At 41.9% G+C, this 19,621-nt stretch overlaps 1 protein-coding gene across 1 annotated transcript; it reads right to left on the reverse strand.

The window, feature by feature from the left end:
* Positions 1–12,186: 12,186 nt before the first annotated feature.
* Positions 12,187–19,611, reverse strand: LOC114920229 (uncharacterized). The gene is made up of 5 exons (XM_065962577.1): positions 18,630–19,611; positions 16,559–16,642; positions 16,374–16,440; positions 13,818–13,967; positions 12,187–13,642 (listed from the first exon to the last, which is right to left on the reverse strand). The coding sequence occupies exons 1-5, from the start codon at positions 18,695–18,697 to the stop codon at positions 13,589–13,591; spliced, it is 423 nt and encodes a 140-aa protein (XP_065818649.1). The 5' UTR covers positions 18,698–19,611; the 3' UTR covers positions 12,187–13,588.
* Positions 19,612–19,621: the final 10 nt, after the last annotated feature.

The raw sequence follows: 19,621 nt of genomic DNA on the forward strand, positions 1-19,621 counted from the left end.
TAAACCCCCAGTTGACCCCCGAGAGCCCTTACCTACTACAACCCTGCTGCTGCCTCCAAGATCTTATTAAATACAATTCATGCGGAGTGCACATGGCTATTATTGACTTCATTAGACTCCAACAAACCCAGAGAACAACCTGCACTCCTCTGATGGAATAAAAACTAATTGGCCACAGGTTTTCTGCATATCGGTTGAGTGTATGCGGCACAGTTTTAATTTGGATTATGCACCATGAGAGCTCATTACGATCCAAATAATTAAAACAACATTTTGGTTCAGGGCCTCTTTGAAAAATCAAGCCAAGGTAAACAGCTAATACTGCAAGAATTTTTGTGAAGCTGCAAAGAAAATCTGCAACTTCCTTTGTTCTGATGGCGTCGGAGAAGGAAGAAGGAGATTGGTAAAAAAAAAAGAAGCAAAATCCACTCTTCTCCTCACTTCCTGTCCAGCAGGGAAAGTAGGAGGCTAAATAGTGAACTAGGTGTAGAATTTAAAAGCCAAATTGTCGAAGAAGCAGAGTGGGATTTTCTGACACAAATTCACCAACTACCAAGGTGCATGAATAGTGAAAGGCTTGAAGAGGTCAAAACGCTACAGCAGCACTTTTAGTATGAAGATCGACTTTATTAACTAATTAGACTGACGAGTTTCGGTTTGTGGCCGTAATCAGGGTCATCTAAAGCGCCACAATTTTCGCCCCAGATTCAGATTCAGATTCTTTATTGTCCCACAAGGGGAAATTTGGAGCAGGAGCACACAGAAAACAAGAAACACAAGGACAACATCACCATAAAACATAAACCAAAACAAATTTAAAAACTCAGACATCCCATATAAAACATAATAAAACACCATAAAACATTGGAATAAAATCAGTCAAGAGCTCATACCAAAATGGGAATTCCTACCAAGTTATTAAAGAACAAAGTGGATGTGTGCAAATGTGCAATTCAAGTGCACAAAAGAGCAACAAATGGCTAATTGTTGTTTAATATATTAATTGCACTAGGAACAAATGAGACCTGGAGTCTTTTTGTCTTCCTAACAGGAGCTCTAAAACGACGACCTGAGGGTCAAAGGTCAAACTCACTGTGAAGTGGGTGATCTGAGATATCAAGTATAGCTTTAGCTTTCCTCAGTACCTGCTGGTTATAAATGGTCAAAAGGCCAACCTGACTCGTCCCCACTAGAGTTGGTGGACAAACTAAACAGAGCTTAAAGAGACTAAAATGGACATGAGCTTGTAAAGCGCTTTTCTAGTCTTCTGACTTCTCAAAGCGCTAACTAATCCATTCATACACTGCAATACAAAGCAGCAGGAGCAACTTGGGGTTAAGTGTCTTAAATACATAAATGGCAAAATATAAATGATTAATTTAACTGACTGGTAATTCTGCTGTCGACGATCAAGGGTGATAATGTTTAAACCCGTTAGTCACCTAAACAAACACTGGCTGCCTAGTGATGATTGGTTTGGAAGTCATAAGCATTAAAAGATAACGCTTCAATCCATACTGTGGTTTAAAAAACTGTTTTGCCCTTGAAGATAATTGGTCCAACAAAAGCCACCCATAAGAAATAATTAGTGCGTGTCCTCTTTGTCCAATAATTCAGTGAGAGGATTTCATGAAGTGAAATATATTGGATTAAAACCAATTACAAATATTACTTAACTGATGGTGACAGAAGAGAAACGTCTTTCTCATAAATCACAAGACTTCCCAACATGTGTTTCTCCTAAACAGACATCAGACTTGGCCCTACCAATGGAGCAAAACTAACAAAACCATCCACCTTGTAAACACAAGGACAAGCCAAATGTTGTCACTCTGGTCTACAGCCAGCTCGCTCCTCTCTGATTAATAATTATTTGAGCTGGCCAGACATCCCCGCAACATGAGCTCTTAATGTTCAGTAAAGAGATGATTTTCTATTGATTAACATCTGCTTGTTATGCAGGCGACGAAGGAAGTCCGACTCTAAGCGCAGTCGTATGCAAACAAGGACATTCCTCACTACAAGGTGACTACACATCTTAATTACTCTCTTCTGGTGACTCATGCCGACGCTTTGAAGCCAGCGTCAATACATCGCTACGATTGGCAGCTGGCTCAGATAACAGGGGCTTTTGGGATATTAAATGGAGATATCATCTGAGTGAGTGAGTTCATTACAGCTCTGTGAGTGTGTGATGCCTGGCTGCCTCTCTGCACTGGAGGTTGAGGCAAAAGAAACAAGTTCAGAAGGTTTGGGCAGGATGAGGGCAGCGTGGAGGACCTGAGTTTGATTTTTGGAGCTCTGGTGCTCCCAAACAGCAGCTGGATCCCGTCCATCACCCTAACCCCATCTCATCCAAGCTCGTTATAGACCACGTCTTTCCTGGATCTGCCGATTGGAAACCATTCCATCATCCACTAAAACTTCTCATTTAATCGCAAAAAAAACTAATCAAATCTATGTTCCAGCCTTCCTTCTCCATTGGTAACCAACCGCCTCCACTTTTTCTGCTTCCATGACTTTGTCCATCATCGACGAGACAGACCAATTATTTGAACCCGTCTGTTGTACGTCTTTGTTTGTCAGGGAGGAGTACTGGCTCACAACTCTCAATGTCACCTTGAGTGTTTACTGATTTCATTACAAAAAATGAAGGATGCATGAGGTATGTTGGCAGCGGAGCTCCACAAAGTAAAAGTCGATCATTTTGAATTACCCATGACGTTTCAGCCCAATTTAAGTAAACAACTTCACATGAGGACTATCGATGAGAGACTGCTGCCAGACTCCCTCCAGAACTACTCAAATAAGAAAGTCAAAGTTTCCATTTGGCAGGCGACGCCAATATCTGGAAGGCAAGGCCACCGTGTCTCTATTTATCTTAATATGTTCAAACATACTCAGATGAATGTTGGTTTGAGGAAAGTTATATAAAGTATGAACTGAGCGACGTAATGGTTCACATTTTAGATACAGCAAATCCAGGTTCTTAGTTTGGTCACCTTAATTAGCCTGTTGTGACATTATTGACAGCCATGCATATTCAGAACTCAAAGGCATGAGTTAGAAGTTGACCAACAACAGAAGACGTTACGATGAGGACGCCTGGAGAGTCTGGAAAATACAACCTACCAACAGATCCTGAATCTGCATGCACATAACAAAATGTTGGTGTCAGAAGCATTCTTGTTTTTGTTGGGTGTTGAATTAACCAATCAAAGACGTTTCACGCAGTCAAATAGTTGGTGTGGACAGCAAAAATAGGCTTAACACAGCTACAAAACTCAGTCCAGGAATTCATCAGCAACAACTGAGATTAGGGTATTTAAAGTTAACCAAAGGTACTTGAGCCCTAATGAAAGAATAAGCGTTTACATTTGTCATTAGCTCAAACTTCATTCTCTCTTCTCAAAGCACCTGTCGGACTCTAAACAGTACCCCAAATATCAGCCGTTAACCCAAAGCTAAATCAGTGTTGAATGAAAGCATCACATGTATGATTTTCTGGCTGCTTAGCTAACCTACTTAATTAAAATGCTAACGATAACTTGGACTGTGTAGCTGTAGTTTCTTTACAGGGTAGAAAACAACAAAGCTGAAAAGATACTGTTCACCAACCAAACCAAAAGAAAAGCCAATCATATGTCATGTGTTACTTGCCAAGATTAGAGAGGATTTAATTGTTCCCTGGGTTGGTGTAACACAACCTGGGAATATTTGCCCTGTACAATTTGCTGGTTTCAGAACAACAATGTGTCCGGTTTCATGTCATCACCTGGATTCTCTCACAGCTGGGTTACTCTCTCCTCCTCCATGAACCGTGTCTGGAGGAACTTTCCTGCTGCTTCCAGCTACTTGAGGCTGACCAGGTCTCAGTTTCATGACCTGTTAACAAGGTTCTGTATTCACTGTATCTAACAGGTCAACTAAAGTCAGCTGCAATCTGTCTCACTACAACATTTTTTGTGTGTGTTTTTATTGGAGAGACAGAACAGTGGATAGAGTTGGAAATCAGGGAGCAGGAGAGTGGGGCTCCTTTCCCGATGACATGCAAGAAGGAGCCACAGGTCGGATTCGAACCTGGACCGCCTGCTCGGAGGACTACAGCCTCCATACATGGGGCTCATGCACTAACCACTGACTACAACACTTTTAATCTCGATTTACAGATTGTAGAGAGGCTGTAAGATAGGAGAGTTCCAGTAGCTGTTTGTACTAAGAGTAGTACACTAGTGTCCACTAGTCCACTAGTGTTTCAGTAGAAACGGCTGGACAGCGAAAACGTTTCATGAGGAGATGAAGAGAATACACTGCTATTTAATCCATCAACATAGTCAACTATAAACTGTCTTTAAACAGATATCTGCATGAAAGTGCAGCTAAAACTTATAGATGCCTTTTCTCAACACCAACTCTGTTCTTACCGGTACCTGGGCGGATTGCTGAAGTACATTTTTGGCCTCCCAGGTATATCTCCGACCTGTTTTTATTTATTTTTTATTTATTCATAAAATTGCAGCATGTGGGGGAAAGAGACAGCGGGGGAGAGAGTACAGGTGCGGGAGAGGACCTCACTGAGCGCACAGAATTTTAAACTGTGCCTGAGCCCTCGGCGGCTCCGTGCAACATAACAAAACCAAGAGAGCGGGATCACATCAGTTTCAGAGAGAGAGAGAGAGAGAGGGATAGGAGGTCAACTGTCCGTACATCATTCTTGTAAATGCTTCGATTGAGGTGCCTTGCTCATATTGAAACTGAAGCTTCTCATGGCTTCGTTTTTTAAAAATGTTCATGTACAGCTGCTGATGCTGATCACTCAAACTTCTTGCTTATGTTGAAAAAAATCAACGTATCTACAACCTCTCTGTTTCTGTAGTAAAAAGTGTCATCAGTCCATACCGTCTGTCAGTTGGCTGTTTTTTCCTCTAATTTGGCGGAACAAGTCAAAAATCTCAAGTATTTACTTTCCCTCTGAAAGTGATCAACGTGGAATTCCCGGTACTTAAAAACTAATTAGAGAGTAAAAGCTGGAGGCCCACAAGGTGGATGAAATTATTAAACAGCATGTATTACATGTAACCACACACACACCTATCTCTACATCTGCTTCATAAAATACATATCACATGCCAGAGAGAAAATCACATTTTATAAATTCGGCTTGAGCAGCATCGCCTAGGGGGAGATCATTTAAAGAAGGGCCTAGAGTCTGAAGGGTTCAGCAAAGTCCGGAGCCAAACCACAAAACCACAACATAATCCCTCCTCACATATAACCGGCCCGCCGCTTTCAGGCTTTAGGACTCTGGGAGTTACGAGGCGGGGATTTTAAACTGAAAGAGAGCAGATATTAAGACGTCTACAAACAGGAGGTGAACACACACACATGAACACAAAGACTGTAACTGAGGCACAACACTGCAGTCAGTGGTGATTCTAGAGAGGTGAAAATAATAAATAAGTAAGGTGAAATGCTGGCGGAAGCAAACCAAAGCTGCATCCACTTTTAAATCTTAAATCTGTAATTTAAATTGGATTATAGGATTCTGTATTGTCATATTGTTTATGTATTTGAATGTGTCCTTATAAAGTGTTTTGAGGTTTTATGTGATTAACTGTTGAACATTTTGACTCTGATTGTTTACCCAAAGGCACAACGAGGGACACAAGTTGGAAATTAGGAATAGCTAAATTCTCTGTGCAGCACATCAGCTTCATGCTCTGTATTGAAACGGTTAAATTACACTGTCCACATTAATAAACACATGTGAAACAAGTTATTTCTCGTAAAATAATAAAATATATGAACAATAAAAATGATTGCAAACTTAGTGAGATAAATAAAGACAATCCAGTTCCACGTTGTAATATCTTAAAAGATTCTTGAAAGAGGTTTGAAAAGTGCTCGATCGAGCATACAAAGTCTGGTGAGGGGGAATATATCAACAGATAATATCATATAGTGCCTTGGTTTATGAAATGTCTTCCTGCTTGGAGTTATGTTTTTGCTGGGGATGAATTTAACTCTGGTTTCTAAACCAGGTTGGTCCTGTTGAGATTAATAACCTCTTTTTCAAGGGAGACCTGGCCGAGACAGACAGCAGTAAAAACACAAAGTTACAGACGGAGACACAAACAGAGACAAAGTACATTTTACAAAACACTAACATTTTGCATCAAAAGAGAAAGACGAGTCAAATACTGGGAGTCAGTAGTTCAAGCAGTCGAGCTAAAAAAATCGACATCCTGTAGAATCTGCTTCCAGATCTTTCATTGAAGATTTAAAAACATTTAAGGACTCCAGCTCCTTGAGTTTTAAGTCGTTCTGCAACAGATTCCAGGCTGAGGGAGCAGAATACACAAAAGCCCCTTTCACAATTTCTGTCAGAGCGTTTGGCACAGACAGCATAAAGAGGTCCTGAGGTACTTTTCAGCGTGATAAAAACACAGAGGTCGTGTGGAGGCAGACCAGGAATTGCCTTATATATAAAGGTGTACCAGTGTATCCCCAGAGCAGGCCGTCCTACCCGAGAGTACAACTGACAATGGTGAGTCAGAGCTTTACAGTCTGAAATGTTGTAGCAACCATATGAAGACGCTGAGCAAAAGCCCCTTGTCAGAGAGTTTGGTACAGAGAGCATAAAGACGCCCGGAAGTAAATGAGGTGCAAAAAAAAAGAAGAAACAATAAAATGACAATCTGTTATAAAAGTGACACCGTGGAGCCTACACACTGTTCCCGCCATATGTTGTGCAGAAAACAATTTCTCAGTCCACAAAACCACTTTTGTTCTAAGCAGCAGGGTGAGTTTATTAATATCTGCAGCCCACCTCTTTTACACACACACACACACACACACACACACACACACACACACACACACACACACACACACACACACACACACACACACACACACACACACACACACACACACACACACACACACTTGCTGTATGTGGCTTTAATGCAAATTAGATATCAACAAATGTTCCTTTTAATAACAAAGAACTCCAGGTCATGCTGTATTTAAATGTTTAACTTGACACACTCTCAGGATGGACACTCTGTGTTTCTCTTGGACAAATTAGGACTCCATCACAGTGTGCAACTGTTTTTACTTGGAATTGCACAAATACGTTAGCAGTGTTTCAAATGTATTAGAACAATTTAAACAATGTGACGGACTTTGTAGAATTTTTTTTCAAGGATTCGTCCCTCCTCTCATACACACCTTTCCTAAAATAGAAATGTAGATTCCTTAAAGTTCCTGTACTTTAAAAAAAATATGGATCATTAAAATAACAGAAAGCGTATTGTTTGCAGGTGCTGTCTAAAATGTACAAACACCTGGTATCAGAAAAGTATCTAAATTTAGACAACCCTATTTCACAAAGCTGACTCCAGAGAAAGTTCTGGAGCACACAAACCACTTGAGGCAAATGTATTAAGGTGCACCCACTTGGTCTTGGGTTTGACTCTGAGGATGACGCTGTGCATTGAAACGTTAGTCCTTTGCTCCTAAATAAATTTGCCTTTAATGATTTCTGTGCTCCAGTACTTTCTCTGGATCCAGTCTGAGAGAATGAGTCAGCTGAATTATTTTGAACATCTAAGGTCGATCTCTGAGAGCCGTTTGTGGAGTAGCTGATGCACCAGAGTTCCCTCCAAACTGACTTCACACTTTGAAATGTCACATTAAGCAGTCAGAACTAAATCTAATTCTAGGCAGCTTTACAGATTAAAGTGAAGTTTGGGACCGTAAGTATTGCTGGGATTCTGGTCTGTGATGACACAGACAAGCCAGATCTTCACAGGGTTTCTCCGGTTTATCACATAGGCCGAACAGTCAGCAGCTGACTACACAGTTGTTGTTAGGAGACGAGTCTGTCTGAGTGGAAACGGGCTGTTAAAGAGCCTACGCTGCCGCCGCCTCCAGCGTGCACAGAGAACAGGTGCATCAAAGAACAGAGGAGGAGGAGGGGGGGTGACAGGTAGAGAGAGGGAATTTCACCATATTTCCATATCTCTAACCCCCCACCCCCCTCTCTGCTTCTCTCCAACTACATCATCAACTACACCCTCCTCTCCCTCCCTCTCACCTCGTCCCATTGTTTCACCAGCTTTTAATAAACTAAAGGGCAGATTCCTGACTGCACTACACACGCACACGCACACGCACACGCACACACACACACACACACACACACACACACACACACACACACACACACACACACACACACACACACACACACACACACACACACACACAGGCACATCTACAGATTGGCATGCAGAGTGCCAAGCTCTTCCACTGTCTACTGACGCCAGCTCCTGAAACACCACACACACACACACACAATCTTCCTCTCTCTCTCTCACACACACACCCGCACAGATCCCCTTCCCACGCGCCACCCTCCTAAAAGCTAAGCCCTCACTAAATATATCCCCCCCCCCCCCCCAAGTAAAGATAAGACAAACAGTGTGGATTTGAGAGCAGTGTTCAGCCAATCACAGACCGCCATGTGAGCCGGAGCTAAGCGTGTGTTAGCTTTATAGTTCGAGCTTCTCAGAAACAATGGAGACAGAAAGAGAAGACACAGAGGACATAAATGTATTAATACTCTTATTTTATATATTTCTCAGAGTGCGGGAGCTCCTCTATTGTTTTGCTTTGAGCAGAAAACAGAGCTGCTAATCCGGCGGGGTCAACAAACAAGCACCTCAAATCCAGAATCCGCCTCCTCTTTTCATCCTCATCAAACAGACAGGCATGTGAGGGCTGCGGGCTAAAACCAGCGCACAAAACATAATCAATCCTCGGTTCAACCCTGAGCCCGAGGCGAGGGAAGAAGAAGTCGTGGGCGTGTTTGTTTTATCACACTGGACCAGGTTTTCTCCGGGCAGCTCAGATCTGTCACAAGCCGCATCAGGGTCTCCTCGATGGCCCTGCGGTTTCGTGCGGAGCATCCATTTGTCAGAAGCACATTCCTGCGGCGGTGAGACATTGTGAACTGCCTATCGGAGCTTCAACACTGTCCAAATAAATACACTCACAATGGGCCCCTGTGTGTGTGCGCGTGTGTGTGTGTGTGAGACTATGAAACACAAAACCAACCGTGCACCGCTCTGCCAGAGCATTGCTATCTATCTACACCTGGCTGAATGTGCGATCTTTCAAACACACCTCCCACTCTTCTTCCTCCGAACTGCTTAAATGTGATTTTTATTTCGAGCAGCAGCAGGACACACAAACTGTTTCTCATCTGGTGTCACTTGACGTGGAGAGAGATGTCTCAATATCTTCCTCTCGCTTGTCGAAGCCTCCATCACTCTCACCTTTTTCTCAGCAGAGGTGGCAGAAGTACACACAGTCTCAACTTAAGTAGAAGTACAGAAACTTCCCGTTAATCTCCATTGAGAGAGCGAACTGCGAGCGAACACAAAACCAATCAGGATACTTTAAAACGTCATTACAGCCTGACATCATCTCTGCAGGAAAAACCAACAACAATCCTGACTCATAGACAAATAAATAGAACCAGTTAGCAAGCCAGGTGTGGTTCTCACAGACACAGATAGCTGCTAAATAGTGCTAACATGTAAAATCATAATGTTTGAGTTAACTGTGTGTAAAAAGTGGAGCTCAGACTTGTTGGACTTTCTGTTAGTAAAAGAAAGATCACAGAAAGACAGATTATTGGTCTGATATTTACATGAACAAATCTCCAAAAGGCTCCAACAGCCCAAACATGGCCGAAAGTTTAAAGGTCAGTGACTGAATTAGCTGAGGTGACACCTAGCAGACAGCTAGCAACTCCCACCTGTCACTCAAAGAGGCCACGCCCCCTAATTCTACATCACTTTAAACCTTAACAATGAGCTGTAGATACCAAATCTGTTTTTGTACCAGGCTGTAAACATGTTTATTTCTGCTGTAAAATTGGACATTTTAACATGCTCTCAGGCTCTATGGGAACTGACACACTGCAAGACACAGCCTCTAGTGGACACTTGGGGAACTGCAACTTTTTGGTTGTCTTCATTTTTTCAGCCTCAGAGGTTGCAACTTTGTTAAAAGCTTCTGATAAAAGAAGAAGTAGTGGTTTATAGAGTTTCCTTCAGTAATTACCCAGTGTTGGGGGTCTAGGACGAGTGGTGATTCTGAAGTCTGCAGGGCCCGAGGCAAAAATGTACAGGGGGGGGGGGGGGTCCCTCCAAACAGTGCCTGTACAAATGATTTTATAATAATGTCACACCAACAAAGTTTTTTAGTGGAAGCTAAGTTCATAAATTGTCTCTCCCCCATATTTAGGTGTAGAGAAGCATCATTCAGCCATATACTTTTATCTGAGTGTGTGCTGTCAGATGGGGCCACTTAGGAGGGGGTTTCCTTGGACCATTTCAAACTTTGCACATTTTGAGCCACTGCTGTGTTTAAAGTTCATCCGCCCTTGCAGGTCCCCTACTGACCTGGGGCCCCAAGCAGTTGCCTGCCTTGCCTGTTGATTAGCAGCCCCTCTGTCGTGGTATTATCAGTTTATTTTTATATTTACAAGAATCATATCAAAGTTCTTATATTGTGACATCCAAATGTCTGATGGGGAATGTCTCTCTAGTGTGATTCTGCTGCTTGTTGTCGGCCACAAAGTATCCACGACACTGAAATGTTTTTGTTTGTCAAGATGTGATGTGAAACTGTGGGACAGACTGAGTGAAAATCAGACGCAAGGTAGCAATTTATTCCCGTTCAAAATGAAATATGAAGAAATTGTTTTTATGAGGTCCAGGGATGAGGAAGGGAAAAGTTTGTAATTATTTAGTTTAGTATGTTAGTTTGTGGGTTCAGTTAGATCGACTACTGGTTATGTTTTTTGTAAATAGTTATATCATAGTGATGGGAATACTTAATATATAATATATCACTGAATATTAGTTTAATTAATAACAATTACGTTGAGTTAAAAGAGGTAGGACTAAATCAGTTTGAACTTATTCCTACTCCTTTTCAGGCATGTAAGAACTTTTCCTTCTTCTGTTTTGAACTTTTTGAAATCAGTTTTCTACATATTTTTAACTACAGCTATTTCTAAATGTTTGAAATAATGAAAGAAATCATTTTCATCTCCATGTGGCCCTGAGTTCTCCCTGTCGCTCATGGACATCACATTCACTAGACGCTCTCCTCCACAATAAGTTTCTTACTCTGTTTTTGTCATACGAGTCGGTTCAGTGTCATCTTCTGTTTTGAATCCTCTTATTATTTTGGGCGTCTTTGTTTGATCTATTTCGGTTGAAATCTGTCTTGATGTTAGGAAGGCAGGGTGCAAAGATGATGCAAAAATTAAAATAATCAGAAAGCCCTCTTAAATACTTTACAGCAAAGGTAGGAAGACAGTTTTGAAAATGTAGGGAGTAGAAACTCAGATATTAAAGTTGGGTACAGACACCTGAAAGCTCTCCTTAAGTATCCTAACACTGTTTTTTCTTCTTCTCTTCCCACCTCTGCCTCTCACACGTCTCAGTTTCGTTCTGTTTCCTCTATTCTCTCTCTTTCCTCTCTGGCACTGTCTGTTCCTGCCTCCTTCTCAGATGTTCTTCCACCTACTCTCACTTTTTCTTCTTCTTCCCCCCTCTTATTATCCCCGCTCACTTCATTTTTCATTTAAACACCTTCTCCTCTCTCATTCTCACGCGCTCGCCTCTCCCTCTCAGCTCATGTAAGTGGTATAGCTCGTCTACTCCTCCTCCTTCCTACCTACCACAGAGTATATTATATCTGTCATCATCTCCTTCTAGCATGAGCCAGCAGCCTCAGGCTCCAACAGAGCAGGCCAAGTCAATCATAAAGTTATGGACATAAACGCACACACCTGTAAAACACATATCCATACAGTATGTGAGAGTATTCTCACTGTGATTAACCCCACGCTCCGGATCACACACACACACGCTCGCGGAGTTCCTCTGTCCTCCCTGCCTCGCTGTCAGTGCCTGATTAGCGAATCCACCGGTGCCAACACAAACATGTTTCCTCCTATTACACATCATGTCACAATGCTTCCTAATCACAACCACTTGCTGTTTCTGGACGCACGCGGAGCACCAAATACCTGCCATAAAAGAGGAATGTGCACCTGAGATTTTGAGATGTGCAACATGAGTTGAACTTTAACTCGGTCGAAATGATGACAACGACAGAAATACTCTTCTTCTGATACATCAACGCACATCGAATTATTGACGGCACACTGCCTCTTATTCAGCGCGTAAATTCATTTCAAAACATCTGGAACATTCTTGCACTAACTTTTCAAATCTTTCACAACATTTTAAAAATAGAAATACATATTTTTCATGTTACATATGTTGCTGCTTTATGGTTTATTATATTTAACTTATCTGACAGTCGGAGGTGCTGCTGTTCACTTGCATCTCTTGCTGACATATAATAAATATGAATACCCATGATGTTTATTCTATCTGTATTCTTGTTTATAGAAGTTTAATGTTCATGTTTCTGTGGAGTTTGTTATCCAGGTTTAAAGCGTAGGTCTATTCTGTGTCTTTACAAGGCCCGTGTAAAACTGGAGTCAAGTTCCTTGTCTAAGTACACACACCCGCCCAACGCAGCCAATTCTTTCTATTTATTAAAATCTATTTCCATTTTATTGTTTTGCAGCAAAACACAGAAACACATTTCTGTGATTTTAAACCTTTATTGCAAAACAAATCTGAATCTGACGCAGCTTTTTAATCATTAAAAACATGCAGTAAATGTATATTCTCAGCCTTCTGGAGTTTAATTCTGAATGATAGCATCTTGCAAAAGTAACAAGAGGGTTTAGGAGAACTCTTTAGAGGATGAAAAAGCAGACAGGATCCTGGTGTAGGTGTAGGTGTGCAGTCTGGAGGCCTTACCTTCAGCAGCAGATGGACAGCAGACGTATCCAGAGGGAGTCTGAGATCCTGCACGCAGCACTGGATTTGTTGTTTGACTATTGTTTCCCACAGAGCTCCTCTCTCCTCCTGTTCTACCTCTCCTCTCTCTCTCTCTCTGACTGATTGTCTGAGCACTCTTCCCTCCTCCTCTCTCTCTCTCTCTCTCTCTCTCTCTCTCTCTCTCGCCCTCCCTCTCTTTCTGTCCCACACTCACACTTTTCCTCCAACAGGAGAGCGAAGGAGGGAGCAGTCTGGATGCTATGCCTGTGAGGACGCTCGTCACATGTGGATCATGACACAGCAGTCATATATCACACGCCCTTTCTCTCTCTCTGTCTCTCTCTCTCTCTCTTTCTGACACACACACCAGCTGACGCACCGACACGCTCCACAGTGGCAAATGGGAATTCCAGCCTCGGACGTCTCTGCTCGGCCCATCAGGAGCGAGCTGACCAAAAGCTGCAGCAGCTTTTTTTTACGAGGTCAGGGTTATAAAACTGTTAGCAGATTTAGTTTATTTAAAAACAACTGGCCCCCGTGGCCTTTCCTCTTCACGCGCTTTCTCCTGCAATGACATCAGGGCTGGACGGGTGAGGGGGAGAGAAAAGGGAGGTTAAATAACTCACCTCAGCAGTCTTCTCTTAATGGGGACATCTGTGTTGTAAGCGGAGTGAATGTAGTGGGAGCTCCTCCACCTGCAGGGAGAGTGATATACATGTTAAATACAGGAGAGGGAAAGCAGCGCAAAACATTTTCATTTTTACTCATCATAAAAGTGTTGCAAACATTTTAAATCATCACAAAAAATGAGGTACTTTCTCAAACTCTTCATGTAAAGTTTTGTTAAAAAGCAAAACATTTACCACTCACATTGTTAAAAAAAATCATACACCATCCAGTGTTTTCTGTACGAGTCGCTCTGTGGATTTTCATTGAAATGAAAAACAGTAAAGGTTCCTGTGTCTGTGTGTTTGGACACAAACAACGTATTCGTCCAGCCTCCTCACATAAAGACATACACTGTGAAGAGATAAAGAGACAGACTGTGATGAATAGAAGCTAATTCAGACAGATGCATCACTGTCACTGAGACGAGAGCTGTCCTACCTTCTCACAGGCTTTGCAAACATTATTGCAGTATATTACATCAATCACTCTGTTGCTCTCTGAGTGAATGACTCGGTTTAAACGGAGAGCTTTTGTCAACGCTGGATACATCTTTGTATATTTTTAGAGCTTAATAACTAAAATTTACAAAAACGTTTTGGACATGCTCCAGTGGATTGCTTCAGCCGATGTGATCAAATTTCCTTCTTAATAAATTCTTGTTTTTTGTGACTAACAGACTCAGATTGTTTTTCTAATTGTCTGACAATAATTCAGATTGCATCTCTCTTCTTAAAGCCACCAGACTCCATTAACAAAAACCTTCATTTAACCTTGAGATAGTGTGAGTTGCTGATCGGCCTCTGCTTAGATCAGCCTCTCTTCTTGTGTGAAATATGGAAAAATAGGGGCCAGATTTTCAGGATTATCAAAAGCTCTGGTAACAATGAAAATGAAACAAAGATTGCAACAGAAACAGCCGACTGAGTCTTTGTCTAATGATGACTTAGAGGAGTTAGTTGGTTTCAGTTTGCGTGACTTTGGTGTCTAAATGTTTAGTTTGCATACAACACAACATTTGTGTAACAAACGATAACACACTCACAAGCTAACCAGACGGGGGGTAGGCAGGGAAAGCTCTGCATCCTACTTTATCTGAAAATTAAAACGAGTTGAAGTCTATGAAGCCTGGCAGCTAGGATCAACAGATCCACAATACCACAATGTCAAAAGTAGAAGTCCTAGACACCCAGGATTCGGTTAATTTATTGTTTTTAATTTTCAAAAACTGCAAACGAACTCCTGCAAAGTGTTCATGCAATGTAGACAGTGTGCAGGAGTTTGTCTGCAGTTTAAGATTGATTTATTCCTCACCTAAACGCACAGATGAAGTTCTTAAAGCTTCAGCACCTTAAATATCATCGATCACTATGATAACAGAGTTTGTATCATTTTCAAACAAGTGGTATCAAAAAGTATTTAAGTATCAAACATTTCCACAACCCTCAACAGATACAGAAGAAACTTATTTTTTAAATTTCTGCATATGAAGTAATCTTTGATGATTCTGAAAATCTAACATTACACAACATTAACAGTTGTTAATTAACAAAACTCTCTTTTTGTGCAGCGGGTAAAATCGCTGTTTTTGTCAATGAAGTTTGGTGGCTTTGAAAAGAGTGACGTAACAGCTGTTTGTGGTTACAAATCATCTTCCTTGGGGCGCCGATAGCCTAGTGGTTAGAGCAGGCACCCCATGTACGGAGACTATAGTCTTCCAAGCACTGGCTCGGGTTTAATTCCGACCTGTGGCTCCTTTCCCTCACGTTGTTCCCCACCCTCTCTCTCTCTCTCTCTGATTTCTGACTCTATCCTCTGTACTGTCTCTACAATTAAGGCATAAAAAGTCAAAAATCATCCGTAGGGAACTTTCTGTAAAGTTGCCTTAAATAGAATAACAACCTGAGCCTGTCACACACACTTTAAACAGATGCATTTGTTCCAAGAGATTAATCTGTGGTCATTACAAGATATATGTCACTGCTGCAGACCGGAGCAATCTGCAGAGGCAATTCCCAAAACTTTACAGAGACAGAAAAGTCAGCACACCAAACTGTCCTTCAAGTTTCCTTTATCTGGGTAAGAGCAGCGTACAATACAAACAACGGACGTGTGTTAGCACTAGGCCTTCATCAGCGTTCACTTTCCAAAATTCCCAAAACTTTGCATATTAGTTACTTACACCCCAAATATAATAACACAGAGCCTATAGGTTTAAAAAAGACGGGAATTCCCCTTGAATTTACCATTTTTAGCTGTATGATATCATAACCTGACACTGAGGGCTGCAGTTTCATTTACTTGTTTGGGTGTGGACCGAATCAAGAGACAAATAAGTCACATCGTTTGGCGTCTGAGGACTGAGTATGCATTCTTCCAACATGCTTCACTTAGCCAGAGAGGAGGGGGGGGTTAGAGTGAGGGTCTAACGTGACAAACTACTATGTGTTTCTCATGGATGGATTGAATATAGGAGCTGGGCAGTCAGACTGTGTGGGAATAACAATGAGGGCTACGCCAAAATAGCTGAAAAAAAAAATAACATGAGCTGTGTGAGCATGTGTTCAGACACTCACACGTCCTGGTATGCAGAGTCCAGAACTCTCGGGGGAAATAAGGGGAGCGAGCTGCACCACACTAAGTACGGCTTAGTGGGTCAAAAGTTTAAGAAGCACAATTACCTGAAAGACCTCGGCTGACCCCCAAATTTCTCACCTTCTGTTCCCACTCACACACACATGTAAACACACACACACACACCTTTGACAGAGGCGATTTACAGCCGGCAGCAGGGGAGGGTGAAAACGTATCCAGCACCAACAGGCTCCTGCAGAGACATAGAGTGAGAGGCTTCATGTAAGCACAGTTTGTATTTTGATTACACTTTCAGGCGTTGTAAATGATCCCCGCTGCGAACAGTGTCGAGTTAAATGCTCATAACTCACCTGGACACAATGCGAATGTCTCTCCTCTGGCTCGGCCCGGCTCGGCTCGGCTCCACAGGAGAGGTGGTGACAGGCAGTGAATGGCTTCAGATAATGTATCAAAATATCACATTAAGAAAATGTTCACTGAAGCCAAATGTGAATCCCATATGCGGGGAGGGGAGGGGAGGGGGAGGAGGGGGGGGAGCCAGGAGACAGAAGAGGGGATACCGGGAGATAAAAACCGCTGTGAGAAGAGCTTTCTAACATCTCGTTAAAACGCTTTCTGCAGAGACGGACGCTGAATGGACAATGATAAAGAGAAAAGTAATGTGATTGCTGTCGACAGAGTTAAGTTTAGTTTCAGGATTAAGTCCTCCAGCGTTTGTCAAAATGTCAACATGCACAGTAGTCTTGATGTGTCACTGCCTGGTTAGACCCCGTGGCGGTTAGCAGCAGTGTTAAAGCTGCAGGTCGGGTTGCAGCCAGTCGGCTAAAAAAATCAATACCATGGGGGGTACAATACTTACACAAGCAAAATTATGGGCCAACATAACGTGAAAATTGTACGATGTTTTCTGTTAATTTGTAATAATATCTAGAACCAGACTGAACATCAAGCACGTCCATCAAATCCTTGTCTCAGTACTGTACGATACCAGTCACCTATGTGGAAGCATTGGTATAATTGCCTTATACCTATTTTTTTAACTTGTATGTGTGTTGTTGTATGTCTTTTATATGGACCTTGAGTCTTCCCAATAAAGCAATAATAATAATAATAATAATAATATCTGACACAAAGATAACGTTTAGGAAGTGATTACTCAGCATGTTAAGGTGTGCCATCCAATGCTTTGGCAATAGTCTTAAAATAAAGATCATTAAAATAAATATCCTTTTATGTTTCGATGTTTTAAATCATCTGGGTTTCACAGAGAACACAAAGCAATTTCTGCATATTTATAAAATGCACCAGTACGAGAAGTGAGAATAGCTCGACCCCCAATAAAACCCAGTACACTCAGGTTAATACATTATTCTCAAAACCAGTGCAGAAAGTAATTTATCTAGAACAAGAAGAGGGTCCTCAGTCAGGGTAAGAAAATGTCTAAGATTGTTTTTATAAAGGATTATTTTGGGGCTATTTACTGGAGAGATGGGACAGTGCATAGAGTCAGAAACCGGGGAGAGAGCGAGAGAGAGAGAGAGAGAGAGAGAGAAAGAGAGAGTGGAGTGACATGTAGGAAAGGAGCCACAGGTCGGATTTCAGCCTGGGCCGCCCGCTTAGAGGACTACAGCCTCTGTAGATGGGGCGCACACTAAACCACTAGGCTACTGGCGCCCCACAAGTGACACAACGTTGAGTCAGCGAAACTAAAGATATCCTAAAACAAGTGTGAGCAGACAATAAATAAAAACTGTTGTCTGATAACTTTTTTTAGTAGAGTGAAAAATCTGATGAAAATAACCTAGCAGTTCATAGATTTAAGCAGATTTTCCACCTCAATTAAACACACACATTTAGGAAATGCATCTTCAAACTAACACAGCTACTCACTGAATACAGAGAGAGACACACATTTAAATAATATTCATGAAAAGGAAAGCTTAAGACATCATAAAAGAAGACTTTAAACCCAGGAATTCAGCTGATCGTGCTTTATGTAAGTACATTTTTAAGAGACTTTAAACTCATGCAGATTCAATTATTTGCAGAACTTCCAAACAAACTATTTTATGATAACAAAGAAAAATGTTGAGTCCAAATGACTCTGATTTGTGACCCAAATAAAGATTAAGTGTTTGTTCTGCTTGCACCAAAGACGTGAAGAGATGGAAATGATGAGATGCTTAAAATGTAGAAGTTGAAATTTAAGTTTTATTCTCAGAGCTGATTCTGCTCGTGTAGTTTCAACCACCAAGTTACTCAGAAACAGTAAAACAAAAAAATCTCAAAAGTGATCAAATCTTTTGAAGGTTATTTAAGACAATAATGTAATAAGAGATTTAAAAACAGGAGCAGAAATAAGCAGATATTGCACTTTTAAATATCTTAGAGTTCACGTTTTGCAGTGTAGAAGTCACTAACTTAAGTGTGACGTGGCAGATTGTCCCTCTCTGGATCAGGTCCCACCTCGGCTGCAGGCGGTCCGACATGCCGCCCCCACGAGCACCAGAAACAGAGATGTGACTGGACCTGACGTGACGTGAGTCATCTCCTCCATCTTCGGATAACGGGATTAGCGGGGCAGGGTCACCTCACAGCTCGCTCGCACACATGCCAGCCTGTGGCCGTGACGTCCACACACACACACACACACACTCTGCGTTTAACTTTAGCTCTGCAGCAAAGAATTCGGTCTGATGTGACATCTAAAGATTGAAAACCTGTCTCCTTCTCCCTCCAAGAAATCTATTTCATGACATTAAGTATTATCAGTGAGCAACACAAAGCTGCGCTCTGACTGATCCACTCTGCGTTTGGAGGATTGATTTCCAGCTGTGTGCTTAACTACATGAAAAAAAGGGAAGGGGGCTATAATTTTGGGAGATTTATGCGGAACGGTGTTCAACAGAAAACCTGGCGTGTTTGCCCCAAAATGGTCTTTGCTGAGAGAAGAGAAAAGTCCCATAGTTGTAATTTACAGCCGGTGTAGAATAACTTTCTCTTTTCTCGAGCAGGTAAAGTAATGTCGCAGCCGCTGCCAAACACAACTGATGTTTGATGAGATTACCAGGTCTGGTTTCAGAGTTCAGGGGAAAACACAGTCGGCCAGTACAAGAGCTCAGAATCACAGAATAATAGCGAGTTAAACGGCGGTATCAAAGAGAGAGCGGAGGACCACAGTGAAGCTAATGATTTTAACACACTAAACACACAGAGGTATGAACACGGCCGTTGTGAGTGCAATCAGATCAGCTGGGAAAGAAAAGGATGAAATAGAGAAAGTGAAAAATTCAGAGGAGATATTGAACAATGAGAGAGAAGCTAAGTGTTTCCCCATGTGCACCTGAGGCGAGGACTGACCCTCTAAAGCAGGGTCTAAACCTTAACCCCCCCCCCCACCCTCACCCCCCTTC

This window comes from Labrus bergylta, chromosome 13 (genome assembly GCF_963930695.1).
Source record: "Labrus bergylta chromosome 13, fLabBer1.1, whole genome shotgun sequence".
NCBI classification, from domain to species: domain Eukaryota; kingdom Metazoa; phylum Chordata; class Actinopteri; order Labriformes; family Labridae; genus Labrus; species Labrus bergylta.